At 30.5% G+C, this 21,959-nt stretch overlaps 2 protein-coding genes across 3 annotated transcripts in view; one reads left to right on the forward strand and one right to left on the reverse strand.

Annotated features, from left to right (window-relative positions):
* Positions 1–10,450, reverse strand: part of LOC142321414 (uncharacterized) — a 55,710-nt gene extending 45,260 nt beyond the window's left edge. The window contains exons 1-2 of the mRNA XM_075359482.1: positions 10,304–10,450; positions 4,394–4,679 (exon numbers count right to left, since the gene is read on the reverse strand). The gene's annotated coding sequence lies outside the window, so the exon portion shown is untranslated. The remainder of the gene's footprint in view (positions 1–4,393; positions 4,680–10,303) is intronic.
* Positions 10,451–10,466: 16 nt separating this feature from the next.
* Positions 10,467–21,959, forward strand: part of LOC142321412 (uncharacterized) — a 111,255-nt gene continuing 99,762 nt past the window's right edge. The window contains exon 1 of one of the 2 annotated variants that reach the window (XM_075359479.1): positions 10,467–10,710. Coding sequence is in view for 1 of the 2 variants with exons in the window: in XM_075359481.1 (XP_075215596.1) it covers positions 10,659–10,710 (52 nt within the window). In the remaining variant the exon portion in view is untranslated. The remainder of the gene's footprint in view (positions 10,711–21,959) is intronic. The other variant, XM_075359481.1, reaches the window with a different exon arrangement.

A 21,959-nucleotide genomic window follows, 5' to 3' on the forward strand; every position in this document is an offset into this window, starting at 1 on the left:
GCGTAAAGACAGAGTCTCGGTAGGGAGAACCTTTGGGATCCCCTCATTAGAGGCATGGCGCATAACAAAGACAGAGTCCCAGCTAGCTGGGGGGAACTATGGTTCTCAACGAGGTAGCTTGAGGTGATGGCACTCTCTGAACCTGTGTTTATGCTTAGTTGCTTGTCCGGGTCAAGGGGGGGGATAAAAATGGCAAACTCAACAAAAAAAAAATTATAGTAAATAACAACAGTAATAATAATAATTATAAAATAATTTAATAAATTTTACTACTATAATTCATTCATCAGATTCAGCAGATCTTAAAACAACTATTTTCGATAGTTGATGTGGGAAATCATATATATGATTTTTTTTTGGCCTTGTGGTATTTGTATAGCCTAGTATTTATATGCATACACCTATATTACTATACCAAGTATAGTATTTATATACCTGTAGTATTTATAAATATTTATGTAGCCTATGACACTCCCCGTAACATAAGGATTCCAATGCGGGGTCATACATCTAAATCGGTTTGGCCGTTGAGCTGGTATAGTGAAACAAACCATTTTATAATCATGCAAATATACATATATTTACACATACATACATGCAAATATACATTCGTACATACATACATACATATACCCTAAAAACATTACACTCCTTCTTGGGCACTCGTGTAATAAAAAGTTAGTTTTATTTATAACTTTATTATGTTGTCTATTGGAATACAATGAATTGCATTTTTTATCTTTAGTGATTTGGAACTCTTTTATATGAAGAATCAAACATGTCTAAAATTTGTTAATTATTTATATAATCCCTGATTGAATTTGTTTCATTTGATTAAATAAAGAGGAGTGATTTTAAAATTTGGAAAGATATTGCTTGTTTGTATGGTTTTAATGTACTACTCAAATTGGTAATCTTGTTACTTTTATTTATAAAATGTTGATAATTGTTAATATTAGTTAATAAATTTTTTCTATAAAGAATGCTCATAAAATTCTAGTTTTATTATTTTTCAGCTTAAAACTATATTTTGTATAATGATAATTTTTCTTATTCTCTGCTGAAATAATTTTTAATTTTTGATATACAACTGAAAGTGAATAATTGATAGTATGAAAATATAAAAGTTTTTATATGTTCCATATATAATAATCAACTTATAAAAACTAAACATTTTTAATGTATCTGTAGAAATGAGAAGAATATAACACAATGATTCATGCTTAAAAGTTACTAATTCATGGATCACTTTGTTAAATGTTATCAAATGTCTGATGTGGATCAACGATAATTTATTGGACTGTAATTATCAATTATAGTTAGTCTAAAAAAAAGATTATAAAATGTTTTTGTCACGTGAAAAATAATTTAACAAAAAATATACTGTTAAGACTCATGTTTCATTTCCTCATTACTTTGTAAAAGTAAATAAATGTATACTCTGTATAGTTCTTCGTAACATAAATGAATTTGTCTGTGTTCAGATAGCCTTGTTAACAACTGATATTTTATATTAATAATGCAACAATATAACTATTTCTGTATTGTACAGTCTAAATTTAATGTTCATACAATCAACATGTACACTTTCATTAAATCATATATTCAGTAACAATCTAATAAAATTCATGGAACAGTAAAGATTATATATACATATAAAAATGATAAATATCTCAATTTATAATTATTTGAATTAACATTAGAATAATGGAACCAAGACTGTTTGTTATTTAATGAATACTTACATATGTTTATATATTTTTAATTGAAATTAAAATCATGTGTTTATTCTTTTAGTTTTATGATGTGTTCACTATTAATTAAATTACTTTAAGTTTTTACACCGAGCAGAAAAACTTCAAGATCCATGATTTATTGTAATTTTAACAACCTGATGAAAACTGCATTGTGCTGAACATAACTAAATAACAGTCTCTTGTCTTATTTATCGTGTATATGGCAGTAACATGAAGTGGCTGTTCAAAAATTAAAGTAACAGTTTAATTTTGATAGTTATAGATACTGTATTTTTCGATGTATAAGATGCACCTATGTTTAAGACACACCCAAGAAATTTAATACAATTTTTTGGAAAAACCTAAAATTTAAAGTATGATTTTAAAAAAAATTAATTAAATAATAGGTAATTTTAAATAGTAAACTGACTTTTCAGAAACTTGCAAAACCCATGTCAGTCATTCGAATCTTCTCTCTCATCAATGTCTTCATCCTCTTGTTCTTTATCATCATCATCATCTTCTTCATACAAGAAATGATTTTCACTTCCATCAAGGACATTACTAATTCCATATTTCAAGAAATATTTAACAATAGTTTGTTCATTCACGTTTGACCAAGATGTCTTAACCCACTCGCACATTTGAGAGATTGATGGTCGTTTTAGGGCACCCTTTGGTGTTAGCTGATGTACACCAGCATTCATCATCCACTTGCATAACTCTTCCCTCATAAAAACTTTAAAGGGCTTATTTAATGATACATCAAGTGGCTGTAGTTGTGATGTAAGTCCTTGTATGACAACCAGTTCAGTATTGCACTCTTGGAATTTTTGTTTGACTGCTTCTTTCAGATGAGCTCGGAACTGATGAAATACAAGAAGACCTTTCTTCTTTAGCAGTGCACCATTCCTTCTTTTCCATCCTTTGTCTATCCACACTTTCGTTTTACTTTCATCCATCCAACTTTTTTCATGAACATGTACAATCACTTCTGTTGGTATTTTTTCATTAAGCAGTGTCTTCCGCTTAAAAATTATCATTGGTGGCAGCTTCGTACCATCAGCACAACATGCAAGAACTATAGTGTAGTGTGTTATTTTCATGTCCACTGATTTTGATTGTAATGCTTTTCTCACCTTTCTCATCTATAGTTCTGTTTGAGGGTACATCAAAAGTTGGGGCGTTTGATCCATGTTGGCTATCTGTCCTATTTCAAAATTGAATTTTTTTGTTGTTGAATCACATATTTATGAAAGGAAATAATTATGTCTTCATATTCTTTTGGCATTTTTTGACTGATTTTTGTTTTTGTACGCATACAAAATCATGGTGTCATTTGTCATGGTGTTACCGTTTCATGAAATTATAACACCATAACACACAACCTTTAAAATCTACATTACGATTACTGGCTATTTTGATTGCATGTGTACGAATCATTTTTGTTGAAATGGCAATGCCATTTTGCCGATTTTCTTGCACCAATTTTAAAACTTTGGTCTCCAGTTCTGGCCATTTCACAACTTTACCACATTCCATGCCCTTTTCTTTATGCAAATTGAACAACATCTCCTTCTGACCACGTTCTAAGGAACCTTGCTTAGTCCTCCAAGTTCTAATCATTTTTTCTGTAGGCAGTGGTCCAAAATGTCTTTCAGATTCGTATTTACATGTTCTTCTGCATATTTTACAACCTGCAATTTGTAACTTGAGTGTAAGAATGTTGCCTACTTTTTTCCATTACTAAAAACTATCAAACTATCACAACATTGTAACTCAATACTGATAAACATCTGTAACTGATTACTCTGATAAGAGATTACACAGCTTAAATTGGGACTCCCCGTTCTGAGCCAATGATTGCTAGAAGGCATGTGAAGGTCATGCATCAACTCGGTCGTGTCATTCACCTGCTATAAAGATCTTAGAACATAAAATGGAGTATAATTTTGAAAAGAGGAAACTATCTTTGTCTTCATTGTAGAAGATACACCTGATTTTTAAGAAGAATATTTAAGGTAAAAAAGTGCGTCTTATACATTGAAAAATACAGTAATTATCCTTATCATTCTGGCCTGTCTTATTGATTTGTTTAGTGTTTTAACCACTAGTTAAAAATCTGAAGGAAGTATTATATATAGAAGTTTAAATTGAGGCAGACTGAATCCCATATTTCCATGAACTTTCATGAAGTGACTATTAACAGCAGCCAGATGTAAATTTTAAGTATTAACCTGCCATAGAAGTTAGATAAGTTTAAACTGTGTGGAAAAGAAAGGAAACAATTTTTAAACTTTAAATTATTTTTTTGGTGAACCCCTGAAGAATATGTTGTATGATGTATTATTAAAACATTACACTGCAGTCTGAAAACAAATTTTGATTTTAAAATGTTTTAGCATGTTGTTTTAGCGTAATAATGTCAGGTGTTTGCAGTTTGATAAGGATATTAAGAGGCAACACGTGTAAAAATTTCTTACTAATGTAATTAATTACTTTTAAATTACTTATAAGGTAAACGAAGTAGCAATTCAAATTAAACATAAAATTAATTAAATAATAATTAAATTATAAATACCAAAATACAATTTCAATTTACTAAAAAATCTTTATAGCAACTAATAGAAACTAATATTGAATTAACATTAACCTACCAGGTTGGTCTAGTGGTGAATTTGCGTGAAATTTTATTTGCGTGTTTGCAAATCAGCTGATTTTGAAGTCAAGATTTCCAACATTCAAGCCCTACTAAAGGCAGTTACTTTTATATGGATTTGAATACTAGGTCGTGGATACCAGTGTTCTTTGGTGGTTGGGTTTCAATTGACCACACATCTTAGAAATGGTTGACCTGAGACTGCACAATACTACACTTCACTTACACTTACATATCATCCTCATTCATCCTCTGAAGTAATACCTGATGGTGTTTCCCAGAGGCTAAACAGGAAAGAAAAAAAAAACAATATTGAATTAAAGTAAGATAATAAAAAAATCAGTGATTCACTTTTACTGTTTACAAAATAAATATTCTACACTTCATAATTGAATAGAATAATGTCACTTTCCCTGCTGTTCATAGATAACTTGCCAAACAGCTTGTTGTTTTCAATCGCTGTCCAAAATGGAAATGGAATACTCTTAACGTACTCTTCACTCACTTGTTTTCAAGCACTTAACTCCGAATGCTCCCATATATTGTGATCTTTATTATTACTCACTGAACTAAAAATACTTGAAAAATTGTCTCTCCACTGGTTCCTGGGAGTGTTTATTTCTCCTACCCGCAGTACCTATAACTGACTCGTATGTATTTGATTGTTCAATATTAATTTCTATTGTTCACACCTTCTATGCTTTTCTATAAGTCTTTTTTTTTTTAAATCTCTTCGTCTTTTCCCTAGATTCTTCTTTCTTAATTTTCTGTCTCTTTTATTTCTGGAAACTTTTGTTACAATACTATAAAGGAAGAGTTATGTTAAATGGTTGTTGAAATAAATGAAAAAATATAAAACATTGAATAACATTTTACAAAAAATAAATAAATAATGATAAAATCTAAAATTATAACTTCTAGAGATTGTTAAACAGTCATCATTAGTAGATATTAAGGAATTAAATATTTCCTCAAATCTAAATTTATTAATTTCATATACTCTTATTAATATTTATTGAGGTAAAAATCCCTTTTTTTAGTTTTTTGAGAATTATTAATTTAAGTTTTATTTTAATCATTTTTTCTTGTATTTTTCTTAAGTGTTAGGGTTTTTACATTTTCAGCTATAGTTTAATACATAAACAGTGTGTTGTATAAAGGACAGTTTGCTAATAGGTTCAAATTTTGCATGTAAGGATTTTGGCAGATTTTGACATTCGTAATCCCTTTAACCAATAAACACAGGTTTAGCATTGACAAATTCTGAAAGCAAGAATATGTATATATGTTGGTCTATCTTTTGTTTGGTTTCTCTAGACTCAGAGGACCAATGTGGATCAAATTTGGTGCAGTGATTTCTGTATATTTTGATATACCATTGATGCCATCTAATTTTGGTCATAAAATCAAACAAAGATTAATTTTGAGATTCATGGACCTAATGGGTCCTGCATTTAAAAATTGTACTTGAAGATTGGTAAATTTTTTTACATACTTTAATTGCTGTTTAGGTAGTTAAGATACTTTGTGATGATGTTTGATAATATTCCAACCCTTATAACGGGATCATTCTTGCACTAATTAGAGGATTCTGTTTCATTAGTACATCACTTTGATTATGCATTTGAACAATTTCATTGGCTGGTAAAAAAAAAATTGTAGAGTAGTAATTACAAGATTGATCATTGTTTAATAAGAGACCTTACAAATAAATTTGACTCAGTTGTTTGCACTTTTGTCTTTGCCTGTAACATATAACAAGTGTGCCAAGTTGTTTTATTTTCATGTGTATTTAGTTTTATGAAATGTTTAATGAAAGAGTAAACGGTTAAATGAAGCTCAATAGAAGCTCATTTTTTTTCTTTTTCCTTAAGTTATTGTTTTGCTTGATAAATAATTTTAAATTGAATCACTTGAAATTTTTTACTGAAAGTGTTCAAAATTAACAGTGAAAAAAGTAAAAGCCTAAATGAATGTTATATCAACTTAATCTGTTGAAATAAAAAATTTGAATATTGCTTTTTATAATGTTCAAACAATTTTGAATTTTTAAAAAATAAGAAATCACATCTTTGTTTAAATCCTTTGAATGTACTGGGTGAATCTTAATCTGAAAAAATATTTAATTTTTGATATATTATTTAATAATTATGTATTTCCTACAACCATTGGAGAGTAATATAATCTGAACCCTTCCCCCTAACTTTCTAACAAAACTTATAGTTTTATTCTTCTCCTTTAATTATAAAAATAGTTTCATTAACTCTTTCGAGTTTAATATAATTTACCAAATATTGAATGCTTTATGCCGGTTTGACAGTTGTGTGATGACATCATCATATTATTGTGATGGTAATAAGACAAATATGTACCAGTACAGTATTTTCTGGGCACCTTTCTTGTTTGTGAGAATGTCTGTTCTACGTGTTTGTTGAAAAATATTCTCCTAGAATACTGAAAGTGTTATCTTTGTATCTGATACCTACTTTGTAAGCAGGAGAATCTGGCAAGTAGTAATTAGATTTGGATTGTAAGTGGGATTTATTCATTATTTCTTGAATATCCACCAAAAAAAAAAAAAAAAAAAAAATACATAGGAACTCTTAAATGATTTGATACACAAGTTTTAATTTTGGTGGTTTTCTTTAATAGGTAATGAATTAAATAACTTGTATTTATATCTAAAAATTTGTACAAGTGATATATTAACTTGGTTTAAAAATAAAATAGAAGCTCAAGTTTTGTTTTTACCACAAAATAAAAATATATATTTCAAAAGAAAATTTTTATCTCCGAGTTGAAGTCCTACTTAATTTTTTTATATTTATGTGCAAAGTTTTTCTCTTAAGGTTTTGGATTTTACCCAAAATATTATGTTAATTAGTATTTAGCTTGAATTATTATTATTTGAATTAAAAAAAAAAAATGTAGAATAATTAAATAGATTGATCATTGTTTAATCAGAGACCTTACAAATAAATTTGGCTCAGTTGTTTGCACTTTTGTCTTTGCCAGAAACATATAACAAGTGTGCCAAGTTGTTTTCTTTTCATGTGTATTTAGTTTTATGAAACGGTTAAAAGAAAGAGTAATAAAACAAAAATGTAACAGAGCTATAGTTTTACATGATAACTACGTTTCATGTACAACATAAATTCAAATTACGGTTAAGAAAAAATGACCTCGGGTTGTTTTTTTTGTTTTTAGTTGTTTACATGTAGATGTAAAATTAAAATCAGCTCATTTGGGGTGGTAGCAATGTTGTTGATGATACATGTTTATAAAATCAGTATGTACTTAATATCTTAATCAGAAAGATTTTATATAGAATGGGCTACAAATAAATCTCAAACTACTTGAAATTCATATTGCATAGAATTTAGCCGATTAGAAAAATTGTAGGGACACATTAATCAAGAAAAATAATATTTATAATAAAAAGTAAATATGAGATGAGCCAAATTGTAAAGAATAAATTATATATAACTAACTTCAAAGGTATATAAATTTACTTTTCTCCTTCTGGATATTGCAATTCACACCCCAGTTTTGGGGTGCAGAGAAATTTCATGTACAGAAAGTGGGTTGTTGGCAGACCAAAATCTTTGCTTGGATATACCCTGACAAATTGAACTGTTTCTTGGTGAAATAAACATTTTCCAAAATATCATCAGAATTGTCCGCTAGAAACTGTTGAAATTATTCACTGTATTGAATTCACTTTCTGCAGTGGCCAATAACGTTTGAACCAATTTCACTTTTTAATGGGTAAGACTGAGCTTATTACAAACAGGGTTGTGTGCAGTTACAAAACCACTACTTTCTGTCTTTTGTACGGACATGTTTGGACAACATGCACAGCAACTTGTACGTTTAGTAGTCTTTTCTTCATTGTGTATTGGTCTACTATTTCGCTCATAGTGCATACCAATCCCGCCTCCCTAAATTTCTCAGTTGATAAATTAATGATATACCAAACTTTCACTGCCTGTGTGTACTCAATCGTGGAATATGTATTCTATGAAAAATATTTGCCGTTCTTAAGTTAAAACCATTCTGAATACATACAAAAAGATATTCTCTCATTCGTTCAAAACTGATGAACCTACAATTAAGAACCAAGCACACCTTCTTGTTTCCAGCCCGATTGCCTTGCAAAAACAAGCTGCACTCTACACAGGATTACCAACTTTTGCAGAAAACATTACTTGTAATGTAAAAGATCAGTCAATCCTTCAACATATCATTGTGTTTGTATGGTTCTAAGTTACTTTTTGAATGTGCTCTTTGACTATTATAAAAATTGTTATTGAATAAAAATAAGATACTTCAAATTAACATGGAATATCATAAAAATGTTCATTACATTTTTCTCATAAAATAAAAATATGAAGGTTGATTTATTTTATTAGCCTAAGCAAAACAGGATTGCCAAATTTATAAGAAATTTCATTAAAAAATCGACTTATATTAACCAAGTTATTGTGTGGTTGATTTACACTCGATCTAAGTAAAGCAGAGATTTAATATTATTGTATATTACAATCCCCTAAATTAAAAAAAAAATCAAATTAATTAAACATTGAAATAATTGTTATTTAGATATTTTAATGATAGTGTTTATATTACTTTATTAAATAATAGATTTTATCTAAGTTAAACTTTACCAATTTTTGTTGCAAAAGAGGTGACAGCACAGTTGTAGGACTTTCCTTAACAACTGTAGAGAACTTAGCAACTCTATAGCTGTAAGGAAAGTCGTATAACTGTACAGAAAGTTCTACAATTGGTTGTTTCCGATGCCCGGTTTAAACACGCGCGCGCGCGTGCACACACACACACACACACACAAAAATGAATTTAAAATATTTATAATTTTATTTACATATATTTTTTCGTTTATTTAATTCAATGATTCTAACAAAATCGCGCGCGTATACCGTATTTAATTCGTGCGGGGTGGCGGTACTATCGGCGACGATCGGCAGTAACTAATGTAATTTCACAATTTATATAGTACAAATTTCGGTTGTACGACCGACAGACTGGTGTAGCCGCGAGACTTAACGAACCGGAACCGAATCAACCTGGCGATCGAGTTCGAGACCCGGCTAGACCTTGTTACTATTTTACAATTTAGTAAATATTATTCATTTATTTAATTCTACCGTTCACCTGTGACGTCACAACATAGCAGTAGTTTAGAACATTTTTTTTTGTGTGGGGTGCAATTTGCAAATATTGTTATTTTTTAATCGTTAACAAAAGTGCCAAAGAAAAAATATGACCTTGATTAGGCGAAAACTCGAAATACTGAGGGTGATCTTGCTCTACAGTCTTACCCCCTTGATTTTTTAAGTTGAAAATTTAATGGCATCAAAGCCCCATATATAGAAGTAATCTGGCCAAGTTTGGTGAAAATCGGTCCAGTAGTTCTGGAGATGTAAGGTGATTTAGAGGCCAACACCGAATACACATACGATCACTATTATTCGGAAAATTTCCATCCGGTTTTTTTGGGTTCGTTAGGTGTAAAAACGTCAAGTTCCGGTGAAAACCGCAAATTGGACCGATTACAATACTTTCCCTTCTAGAGCTATAGTTCTGCTACGGCGATATCTAGACGGGAAAATTAAAATAGAAGTTTTTTCTTTAATTTAATCTTGAGAATATTTATTTTCTCTAATTTAGACATTTTTTCTGAAATTATTTCATACTATAATTTTTTAATAATTTTTTTAGACTTAATTACAGGTAAGTTTTATTACAATCTGGATATATCGCTCACTCGTAAATATATATTGTATTGTTTACATACACGCGAATATTTACACGTTTTTTTAATTTACTATTACTTAAAATTATACCATAGTAATCTTTGAATCAAGTATTATAAATTCTCTGTTACCTGATAAATAAATTGTAAATTTATGAAGAAAAAAAATTGTTAAACCACCCATTATTACTGCGTAGTAGTTAACGCGGAGGTCGCACCAACATACTAACACGTGTGATTTTGTTTGACTCTTCCACTGTGTTGCCGCTTCCTCGCCCGTTTTCTCATTGTTTCACTACCTCCCACCTAAATCACTCATTCGCCCTCCTTCTATCACTCTTTATAAATTTGTGTGTATATGTTAACATCGTTGAGCCTTCAAACATTTTAAAACGTTCATTCGGTTACCACGTGCGGCAGTTCAGTTGCGAGTTTCTCAGTGATATATAAATTTATATATTTTTTATTTATTTTTTAAATAAAAATAATGGAACGAGTAATTATTCCTAGAACGACTAAGAGAACAATATCGTTTACAGGTAAGAATACGCATTTATTTTTACTAAAATTTTTAGTAAAAATTTACAAGAATTTTTAATAAAATGTTTGGCTCGTTTACAGAATAGTTTAAAAAATTTATTTTTTTTAGAAAAGTAATTTACTGAAGAAATAAATAATATAATTTTTATCACGATTATTTAAAAAAATTAACTTTTTAGTTTTATTATATAATAATGCCAATGAGGATACAGTGAAACCTCTACAAAACGGAAACCTCCTCAAAACATACAGTTTCTTAAGTCCCGATATATTTTTCGTCAAAACTTGGCACAAATTCGAAACAAGGAGAGAACACAGAAAAAAAATTAACAGTTTTGGAAAAGCATTGGGTATGGTCGCACCGTTGGAAGAATTCGCGATTCGTATAAACAGCGATTATTTGCGAAAGTATATGTTAACAGCTAGAAATATTATTGAAAACGAAAGTTCGAAGAGTAAATTATTGAAACAGAACACCACTTGATTATTTAAGAAAATGATTTTATATTAGATTTGGTGTTAGATCATGTTTTGTTTTAGGATAAGTGAAGTTTTTCTATTTACTTGTGTTACTGAAGTCTATACTTGAAGTGAAGTGTATAATTATTGAAAACGAAAGTTCCAAGGGTGTTATTGAAACAAAAACTGTACTTGATTATTTTAGAAAATTATTTTATTTTATTTTTAGGCTAATTAAATCTCTTCTAATTAAACTTTTAAATGAAAAATTACTAACAATTTTTTAAAATTGGTGGTTAATGTTCTCTCTATGCAGTATAATTTCCGTATTATTCCAAATGTTTATCCTTGTCTAACTTCATTTTACATTTGTATAATTCATAGCACAGGACCTCACGATAAATTAGCTCAATTTTTAAAATATAGGTGCGACGGAAACCTCTTCAAAACGGAATTCTTACTAGGTCCCGTCAGATTCCGTTTTGGGGAGGTTTTATTGTATAAGCAATTTATGATTTAAATTTTTACACTAAATGGTCTTACAACATTAATTTTTTTCTAAATATACATTTTAAAAACGAACAGGTTTTATTAACTACGTAATTTCGATAACTTATCTAAATATGATAGGATTTCAGCTTTTATCTGTATCAGCATGTGTGAAAAATTGAATTAATCGTTTTTTTTGTGGTATATCTTTTACGATTGTTCATAAACTATTATTTGTGTTCTTGTATGGAATAATATTCAAAATAATTTAATATAATCAGGATATTAAGGATATTTTTTTCAACCCGGTGGTTTTTTTTTACACATAACGCGTCTTCGCAAATCAGCTGATTTCGAAGTCGAGAGATCTAAGGTTCAAATCCTAGTAAAAGCAGTTACTTTTATACGGATTTGAATTATAGATCGTTGATACCGGTGTTCTTTGGTGGTTGAGTTTTTTTAATTAACCATACATCTCAGGAATGGTTGACCTGAGGCTGTACAAGACTACATTTAATTTATATTCATACATATCATCCTCTGAAGTAATACCTGACGGTGCTTTCGGCGGCGAAACAGGAAAACAATTGCGTAAAAAAAAAAGAAAATTGACACTTAGAAGGATGTTAGGTGTCAAATTTGAAAGATTTTAAAGATTTTCTACTTTTTCAATTGATTGGAATTATATTAGTTACTTATAAATTACTGTAATAAAAAAATAAAAACAGGATTAAAAATTTGGAAGATTCTGAATTATTCTCATATTGGCTATTTAATTCTAATTTTAACTTTTTTGAATTTGTAGTCAATTCTTCATTATTAACTGGAAAACTACATCACGATATCTTTCCATATTTTGCTCATTTTCTATTTCACAAAAATCAATCAATTTCCAAGTTTGCCCATTATCACGTATAAAGTGATAATGCTAGAGTTTACCTAAGCAGTAGTCCTATTGACATATGCGGAAAAATATTTTATTTTTTATAAATATATATTTTATTTATTTTTTTCTAATGTATGTACGTTGCAATCTGTTCAGCTAGTGAACAGTAAGCAAGGTTCCCCAACTGTTCAGTGAAATGAAGTTATATACGACAAGTAAATGAGGTGTAGTCTTGTACAGACTCGGTCCAACCATTTCTGAGATTTATGGTTAATTGAACCCCAACTACAAAAGTACACCAGTATCCATTCTCTACTATTCAAATCCGTATAAAAGTGATTAAATTTTACTAGGATTTAAACCTCAGAAATTTCGACTTCGAAATCAGCTGATTTACGTCGACGAATTAACAACTAGACCAGCCCGGTGGGCTACTTTTTATAAATATACTAATTTGATTTACATAATATTTTTCAATGTTTAAAATTATTATAAAATTATCTTATATACATTAAATAAAGTTCTATTTCCTACGAATATTTAAATGCAATGAAAAATTACTTAAATTTATATTTAAATTTTGAATAAAGAATGTTAACAAAAAAAGGAAAACTTCAAATAAATTTTCCACAGTTAAAAATAGAGAAGTGAAATTTATAAAATCGAAATGATTATTATTTGGGTGGATACCATTATTTAGGATTTACTATAAGCTAATTTTAATACTAATTATGAAAAATATTAAATGGCTATATTTTCGTTAGGGTTATTGTACTCTGATATCATTTATATAAACCTCTTTGTTTTTCATACTTTTTAAAATATTACGTCACAATCTTATCTAGCGTCAAATCCGTGTTTTCATACTGAAAAATAGATAGTTTGAGCAGGAATATCTGCTAAGCTTCATTTTTCTATAATTAAAAGTTGATGGCTAATTTTATATATATATAAGTAAATTTACTAGTGAATTGTAGGGGGGGGGGGGGTTAGCGAATCAATGGACCGATGAGATTACTCATTTCTTCTTTAAGTGTGATTGTATCCATAAATTATTGAACTTTTTTTTATGTTCATTTGTTCTTACTGGCTGAATGAAAGCGGCTAAAAAATTTACTAACGCGGAACATCTCTATTTACTGGAATTTTAATTTCTCCTATTCACTGATGCAAGTGGTACCACAGTACCATTTTTTATTTTATTATTTTTCACTTCCCTACAATTTTTAAATGTTTTATGAATTTGCTGATGATATAGTAATTCTAGCTGAGGGTAAAAAGGATTTAGAAGAAACAATGAATGGCATGGATGAAGTCCTACGAAAGAACTACCGCGTGAAAATAAACAAGAACAAAACGAAAGTAATGAAATTTAGTAGAAATAACAAAGATGGATCACTGAATGTGAAAATAGGAGGAGAAAATATTATAGAGGTAGAAGAATTTTGTTATTTGGGAAGTAGAATTACTAAAGATGGACGAAGCAGGAGCGTTATAAAATGCCGAATAGCACAGACGAAACGAGCCTTCAGTCAGAAATATAATTTGTTTACATCAAAAATTAATTTAAATGTCACGAAAAGATTTTTGAAAGTAAATGTTTGGAGTGTCGCTTTATATGTAAGTGAAACTTGGACGATCGGAGTACTTGAGAAGAAAAGATTAGAAGCTTTTGAAATGCGGTGCTACAGGAGAATGTTAAAAATCAGATGGGTGGATAAAGTGACAAATGAAGAGGTGTTGCGACAAATAGTTGAAGAAAGAAGCGTTTGGAAAAATATAGCTAAAAGGAGAAACAGACTTATAGGTCACATATTAAGGCATCCTGGAATAGTCGCTTTAATATTAAAGGGATAGGTAGAAGGAAAAAATTGTGTAGGCAGGCCACGTTTGGAATATGTAAAACAAATTGTTAGGGATGTAGGATGTAGGGAATACACCGAAACGAAACGACTAGCACTAGATAGGGAATCTTGGAGAGTTACATCAAACCAGTCACATGACTGAAGACAAAAAAAAAATGAATTTGCTGTCTGGATTAACAAAACTCTGAAATTTTCAAAACTAGATATTTCAACTTTAGCTTATAAATGTAAATATCATATTCTGGTAGATACGAAATTTTGTAAATTTAGAATATCATATTTACTAAAAAAAAAAGAAAATGTATACTTTTTAAAACTTTTGTAATTTAAAAAAAATCTGACAACTGTGAGTTGTTTCTGTTGTACGGCTTGTACCATTCGTTCTCAGAGTTGGCGATAACGCCTTCTTGTGGGCGTTGGAGGCTTTCAGGTGGGTGGTAGAAGGCCTACCGAAAATTGGGTGCGTTCAGGCGGACTAGGAAGGCGATGGCTGATTAAAAAAAAGACAAAAATTATGTTTTTCTGATATTTCAAACTAAAATTAAATACCTACTACACTAGTACAACAAAATTAAAGGGACACCTATATTTTATGATAAAAAATTATTGTACTCAAACTACTTTAACTTTACAACCAAAAGACTTAGAGTCGAATAAAAAAAAAATTAAAGCTTGAATACCCTACGTTTTGACAGTATACTTCAGATTTAAAAAATCATCAAATTAAACAAAAAATCATTGAGAAGAAAAGTTTTAAAAATTTGAAAGTTTTTCTCCGTGTTTGATGGAGTGCGTGGGGGAAACGAAGTTTTTTCAGTAAACCGCATTTAAATCGTTTAAATGCTTAAGATTTAAGCTTTAATTTCTTTTTTTGCCTACGATTTTTCTGAACCACTTTAAAGAGAAAAGGCTACTTTTGTCTTTAATGCTGCATATCTTCCGATATAAGCAACGTATTGATACAAATAAATATGGAAATTAAAGTGTTTTTTTCTAGCTTTAATTACAGATTGTGAGGTTTTTAATGTAGCGTAGCAGTTTTTGGGTTTTGTTCATTTTGTGCCGAGGTATTGAAATTTTTAAAGATTGATACTGCAACATGTTTCACCCGCTCTCAGTTCAACCCAAGATCATTACTGAACGCGGCGACTTACGGCTGTTTTTTAGGTAATTTGAGCCTGATATTAACAAGCTCGTTAAAGCACATCAGATTTATCCGTCACGTTAATGTAAGTGTAATTTTTCAATTGAAAGCTTTGTTTTAATTATTGTATTGTTATATTGAATATGCTATCACTATTGTTGTTATATAACTATATAGAAACAATTGTAATTTTTTTGAAAGTAATTTTAATAAAAATACTTCCAAATATGTGTTTTAATTGTTCTCATTTAAAATGTAAGTTTCAACTCGGAAGTAGGATATGCCACGTTTAAAAACAATAATGGCAATTGCTGTTTTTAAGAGCGTATCTTAAAAACGGTAATTGCAATTATTATTATTTTTAACAGACGCAAAGTTTAAAAATTTTGGGGGGCGCTAGAAAATTTTTGATTCTCAATCTGGGCGGTGGGCAAAAATGTTTGAGAATCAATGACTTACACACACACACACATACATACCTAACATCTATATATATAAAAATGAACGTTTGTCTGTCTGTATGTCTCTTATGCCTTCCTAAACTATTCATCCGATAGCGATGGATCTTTGGGGAATGGTTGGACGTATGCCAGGGAAGGTTTCTGAATTAGTTTCGACCCGCTAGGTGGGGCCGGTGTCGAGATATTTACGAAACAAACAAACAAATATACAAACAGACTTTTCTATTCTATATATATAAAAGGCATGTTCGTATGTGTGTCCGCTAAAAAGCAAAAAACGAATGGACCGATTTACGTGCGGGAAAAAGGGGAAAAGGTGGAAAGAGAAATGGGGAAAACGAGAAAGTGTAAAAAGAAAACTGTGAGAGGGGGAGGGAGAAGGGTGAAAGGGAGAAGTTGGAAAGGGAAAAGGGGAAGGAGAATAAGTGAAAGGTAAAATTTGTGAAGTTCAGTTTTTTTAATTTTTTTATCAAATTTTCAATTGTGTTCATTTAAACTCTCTCTCTCTCTCTCTCTCTCTCTCTCTCTCTCTCTCTATATATATATATATATATATATATATATATATAGAGCAATAGCGAAGCATTGCCTGGTCTCTAGTTTAAAATATTTATCATTTTATTTAAATATAATATTTTTTTCGTTTATTTAATTCAATAATTATAACTAAAGCGCGCGTGCATACCGTATTTAATTTGTGCGGGTGTGGTGGTACTAGCGTCGATGATAGGCACTAACTAAACTAATGTAATTTCACAACTTAAATACAACAAATTTCACTTGTACGGCCGACAGAGTGGTGTAGCCTCGAGGCTTAACGCACCAGGTACTGTCTCAACCGGGAGGTCGGATTCGAGACCCAGACAGACCGACTTACTTTTTTACACTTTTAATAATACTTTTTTATTTAATTCTATCGCTCATCTGTGACGTCAAAAAATAGTAATACTTTAAAGGATTTTTTGAGATAAGAGTTTTACGATTTTTGAATTTTATTTTGTTGTAAATATCGTTATTTTTTAATTTTTAATAAATGTGCTTATGAAAAATATGATCTTAATCAGGCAAAATCTTGAGATACTGAGGGTAATCTTACTCTGCTGCTTCACCCTCTTAACCTTTTAAGTTGAAGATTTAATGGCATCCCCATATATAGAAATAATCTGACCAAGTGTGGTCAAAATCGGTCCAATAATTCAGGAGATGTAAGGTGATTTAGAGGTCAACACCGAACACAACGCGCGTACATCTGGATAATTTCTATTCAGTTTTTAATTTTTTTAGGTTCCTTAGGTGTCAAAACGTAATCATCCGGTGTAAACCGCATATTCCCAAATTGGACCGATTACATTACTTTCCCTTCTAGAGCTGTAGCTCTGCTATAGCCTTATCTAGACGGAAGTGTAAAAATTATTAATTCATCAAATAGAAGCTTTTAATTTGCATATTACATCCGTAATAAGCATTTGTCTTTACATTATAAAATTAGTTGGAATTTTTCGGTAAATCTATCTCTATAGATTTTCTACTTTACCAGTTCTAAAAAATTGGTCACAAAGCTGTCACAGGGGTACACTTGCAACATAAATACCATTTTTATAACCGATGTTTGCATGGATGTTGACCAATAAAAAAAAAAATATTTCAGTTATAAAATACCACGCCGATCTCCGTGGCGGAGTGGTAGCGTCATGGTCTTTGTTTCGGAGGTCCCGGGTTTGAATCCTGGTCAGGCACGGCATTCTTCATACGCTACAAAATTCATCAAGAAAAAAAGTAAAGACATTGTATATCTTACACATTTTCGAACTTTTTATTGTTCTGAAACCATTTTTAGTATTAAATCAATGTTCTTGATTACTTATTATCTCATTGCCTTCAACTCTAATATTTCTAAATAATCTTTTGTGTTATTAAGGTAGGAGAAAATCCAGAGGCGTACTTCGGCCAAACCTTGTAATCGACTATTCGGCTATGCGAAGTTTCTTTCGCTGTCCGAACATTTTAACTCGTTTAGTCGATGTAGGTGAAATCTGTCTCTGTTTGTCTTATTTTGATCTATTCTTCGGTGGCCGTTACCTTTATTTCTGATCGTATTTATTGCGCACGTATCCGAAATTTCTGTAAAACAAAAAAAAATATATTTTTTTTATTTACAAAACTGTACACAGTTCGAATTTTATTGTCACCCTGTTAAATTTTATCGGTCGACAAACAAGAGTGTTTGACGATAAAATGTTGCAATCTGTTAATGTTTGGTTGAAAGTGAAGACTGTATGGTTTCATCATACAGTCACATTCAAACAAACACTACACCACAATCACTTTTTTAGTAATTTGTAAAGGCAACGGTAGAGTGAAGTGGGTGGTATGAAACTGGTTTCGCATAATTTTTCACATCCTTCATCTTTAAAAGTATATGCAATTTGTTTTTCTAAAGTTTAATTTTCATGTTTAATTTGCGAGTTAAGTCTATCATGATTTCGTTTCATAGAAATTTCGTACATGCAGCTCTATACTTGTGGAAATTCATCAGATGCATTCACATCAAAATCAGTTATTTAATTAGTTGGAATTTCGTAGTAAATCTATCTCTATAGATTTTCTACTTTATCATTTCTAAAAAATCTGATGTGGATACCTCGTGACTTCCTTAATATCTATTAAATTACATATACACATTTTTAAAAGTATATCAAATTTTATTTCAGTAATAACTTTTGATTTTTTCATATTTTTTTTTTTTTGTTGCTATTATTAAATTATTTACTGTAAAACTATTTTTTACAATCAGAGGTTAATAATTATTAATAAGTCAACATATTTAAATTAAAAAAAAAAAGTTAAAAAAAGGAAATGATGTCGAATTCGAACCTATGTGCCTTCCTCTTATAAAATCCAATAATTTCATTAATTAAAATTTTATTTGGCTCTGGAACCAATGAAAATAAGTACAGTTACGTATCATTGTGAGGGGTTATTACTGCAATTAGAAAAATTCCAAAACCCAAAGTTTTTGGATTTTTGGTTTTTTTGGACACTTTTGGTTCAGTCGATTGCAATCAAAAGAGGAGGTACACAACTAGAAGTTACAGCAGTCGTAAATTCAAAATTCAACATCCTACGGCTAATTGTTTTTGAGTACATACATACATACATACGTTCAGACGTCACATCGAAACTAGCGAAAATGGATTCAGGGATGATCAAAATGAATATTTCCGTTGAAATCTAAAAACCGAAATTTTTCACGATTACCATACTTTGTAAAAGGAAGTAAAAATATGATAATATATAAACTTTTACTAATGTAAATAAGAATTTAATTTACTTTATGTCATTTTTTCGTTTTATTTATAAAATTTTACATTCGTAACTGTGTTAATTTTTTAGCTCATCCGGTATTTAGGCTTACCTGTTAACAGCTGATTAACAAATGGTGAGGGTCAAACTAGACAACGGGCTGAATAATTATGTATACAGTTACAGCAGGAAGGCAAAATTGCTCCATTATACATGATATTTTGAATCCAACATGAAACTTCTATTGTGTGTAATATGGTAAACGCTGAACTATTGTTTATTTATTTAAAGGATTTCTTTTTTCAAAAAATTATTTCCTGTGTGTGGAAATTCATAGAAAGCAGATTTTTTTTAGCGAGAATCTAATTTTTTTATTTTTGTTTTAACATGAAAAACTACTTTAAATGGTATATTTAATAAGCCGGCTTCTCGGTTTGTGTAACAAAATTGTTATCTAAATACAGAGCGAATTTAAATACTCGTAGTAAAGCTTAAATATTTTGATGAAAATATTATTAAAATCATATTTACCTTAAAAACTCAAGACATTTTGAAATTTAGAACTCAAATCAATTAAGTTTGATTTTTCAACATAAATTTTACGGCTGTGTGAAATTAACTTTTATGTGATTTTAATTAAAAACGTATAAAGTATTTTATTATTATTATTATAGCTTTAGTTTATTGATAAATAAAGCTTATGATAAGACGTAAGTCACCTTGTAGGCGAAAGTGTGAGCAGAGAATTAATATTTCAGGTATTTTTAAACATATCTTTATAATTTATTTATATATTAACTTACTTAATAATGTTTTATTATTTTTTTAAAAAATATTAATCGATTCCTTAAATTAGCCTTTGCATAATCTAATTTTTGACGTGAAACGTCTTTAAAATCACACCTAAACATACGCGTACCAGAACAGAAATTTGTAGCGTAACGAAAAGGTCTATATCGTCCTACCTATTAGTCTCAGAGATGTAACTGCGAAGTCATTTTATAACTTACACGGTCAGCTCATCGGTAGGACTTTGAGTTTGCCTCACTGATGAGCGGGTTGCCGGGAAGGGGGATCAACGCAAATCGGCCAAAACTGGCGCTCTCGCTCATTTCCACTCAGTGTATACGTGATATCGCGATGATTCATGGGTTTGTATTCATGAGTTTGTCGAGATAGATCGATTTAAGTAATAATAAGTGTATTTTGGACAATAATTATATAAAAAATTAAACTAAACGTGTAAAAAAATATAAAAATTTAATGTCAGCCTCTGCCCGCACAAAAACCGGCTGGAAATATAGATTACGCATATCGTTGGAAAGGGGAGGTTATGGGTTACGCACAGGTATCGTACAGTGTCCGGTGCCGAGCGAGCGAGACTGTTTAGGGAGCGTCGCAAATCTGGTACGGCGCGCTCAGTGAACGACGCCGACGGCGCGAGCATCTCTACCGTTGCTTATTACGCCTTATGTTTCTTACTTCTCATATCACAGACCGATGTTGAACAAAATTGTCGTCGAATATTAGCCAACATAAATATCATGTACCTTTTTCTGTCTGTTTTATGTTAAAATTAAATTTAGTACGCAGTCAATGTCCCGTTTTTATTTCAATCCGATACACTGTAAGTGACTCGCTGACATACAGCCATTATCTGTGGAGTTGGCCAAATGAAGGAACTAAAATTTCCCATTGGAGACTTTCAGTTTTGTTCCAAAAAAATATGATGGTGGCTCTCCCTTTTAACTCTACAGATAAGTTGGTCGGTTTGTAACTCGGAGGAACCCGAGATTATCCAAGGTCTGTAACGTTTCACGTTAAATCAACGGCAGTGAGCCCCGACACAGCCCCACCTGATTTTTAATAATATTTAATATGATCAACGTAATCAATTATATGCTTGTAAATTTACATGAAAGCGTTATTTCTTTAATTTTTGTTGTTATTCCTTTATAAAAGTTTTACTTTCTCAGTTATATTTACAATGTTGCTGCAGCAGCATACCCAAAAAAGGCAAAGTATATTGATCGGCCAATATTTTTTAATGTCGGGTTTTCTAAATGTCGACATTGAAAACCTTCGTAGTCCAAAAATCATAAAAACACTTTTTTTTTTCTTTTTGTTATAAAAGAGTGGTCATGAACAATTATGGTTATTAGTCCGGTAGAATTTGGTAGTGAATGAAAAAATGCCGTGCCGGACCGGAATTCGGAAACGGGATCTCCGCAAGAGATGCCGAGACGCTACCTACCTAGCTACGGAGGTCGGCTGTAGTTATAGAAATTTCTATAAACGTTATAGAAAGATGTGTGTTGGGGTGAATTTTGGTTAGGTTCAAAAAAAATTCTTCGAAAATTCCAAAAAATCTAGAAATCTAGCAATTTGAAATATTGATATCATTAAATTTCTGAAATAACTCAAGGAGTGTGTGGGGATATACAGAAGAAGGAGGGTGTCATAACCCACCGGGATGGTCTAGTGTTGAACGCGTCTTCCCAAATCAGCTGATTTGAAAGTCGAGAGTTTCAGCGTTCAAGTCCTAGTAAAGTCAGTTATTTCTACACGGATTTGAATACTAGATTGTGGATACCGGTGTTCTTTGGTGGTTAGATTTCAATTAACCACACATATCAGGAAT

This window comes from Lycorma delicatula, chromosome 3, assembly GCF_047948215.1.
Source record: "Lycorma delicatula isolate Av1 chromosome 3, ASM4794821v1, whole genome shotgun sequence".
Classification (NCBI taxonomy): Eukaryota; Metazoa; Arthropoda; class Insecta; order Hemiptera; family Fulgoridae; genus Lycorma; species Lycorma delicatula.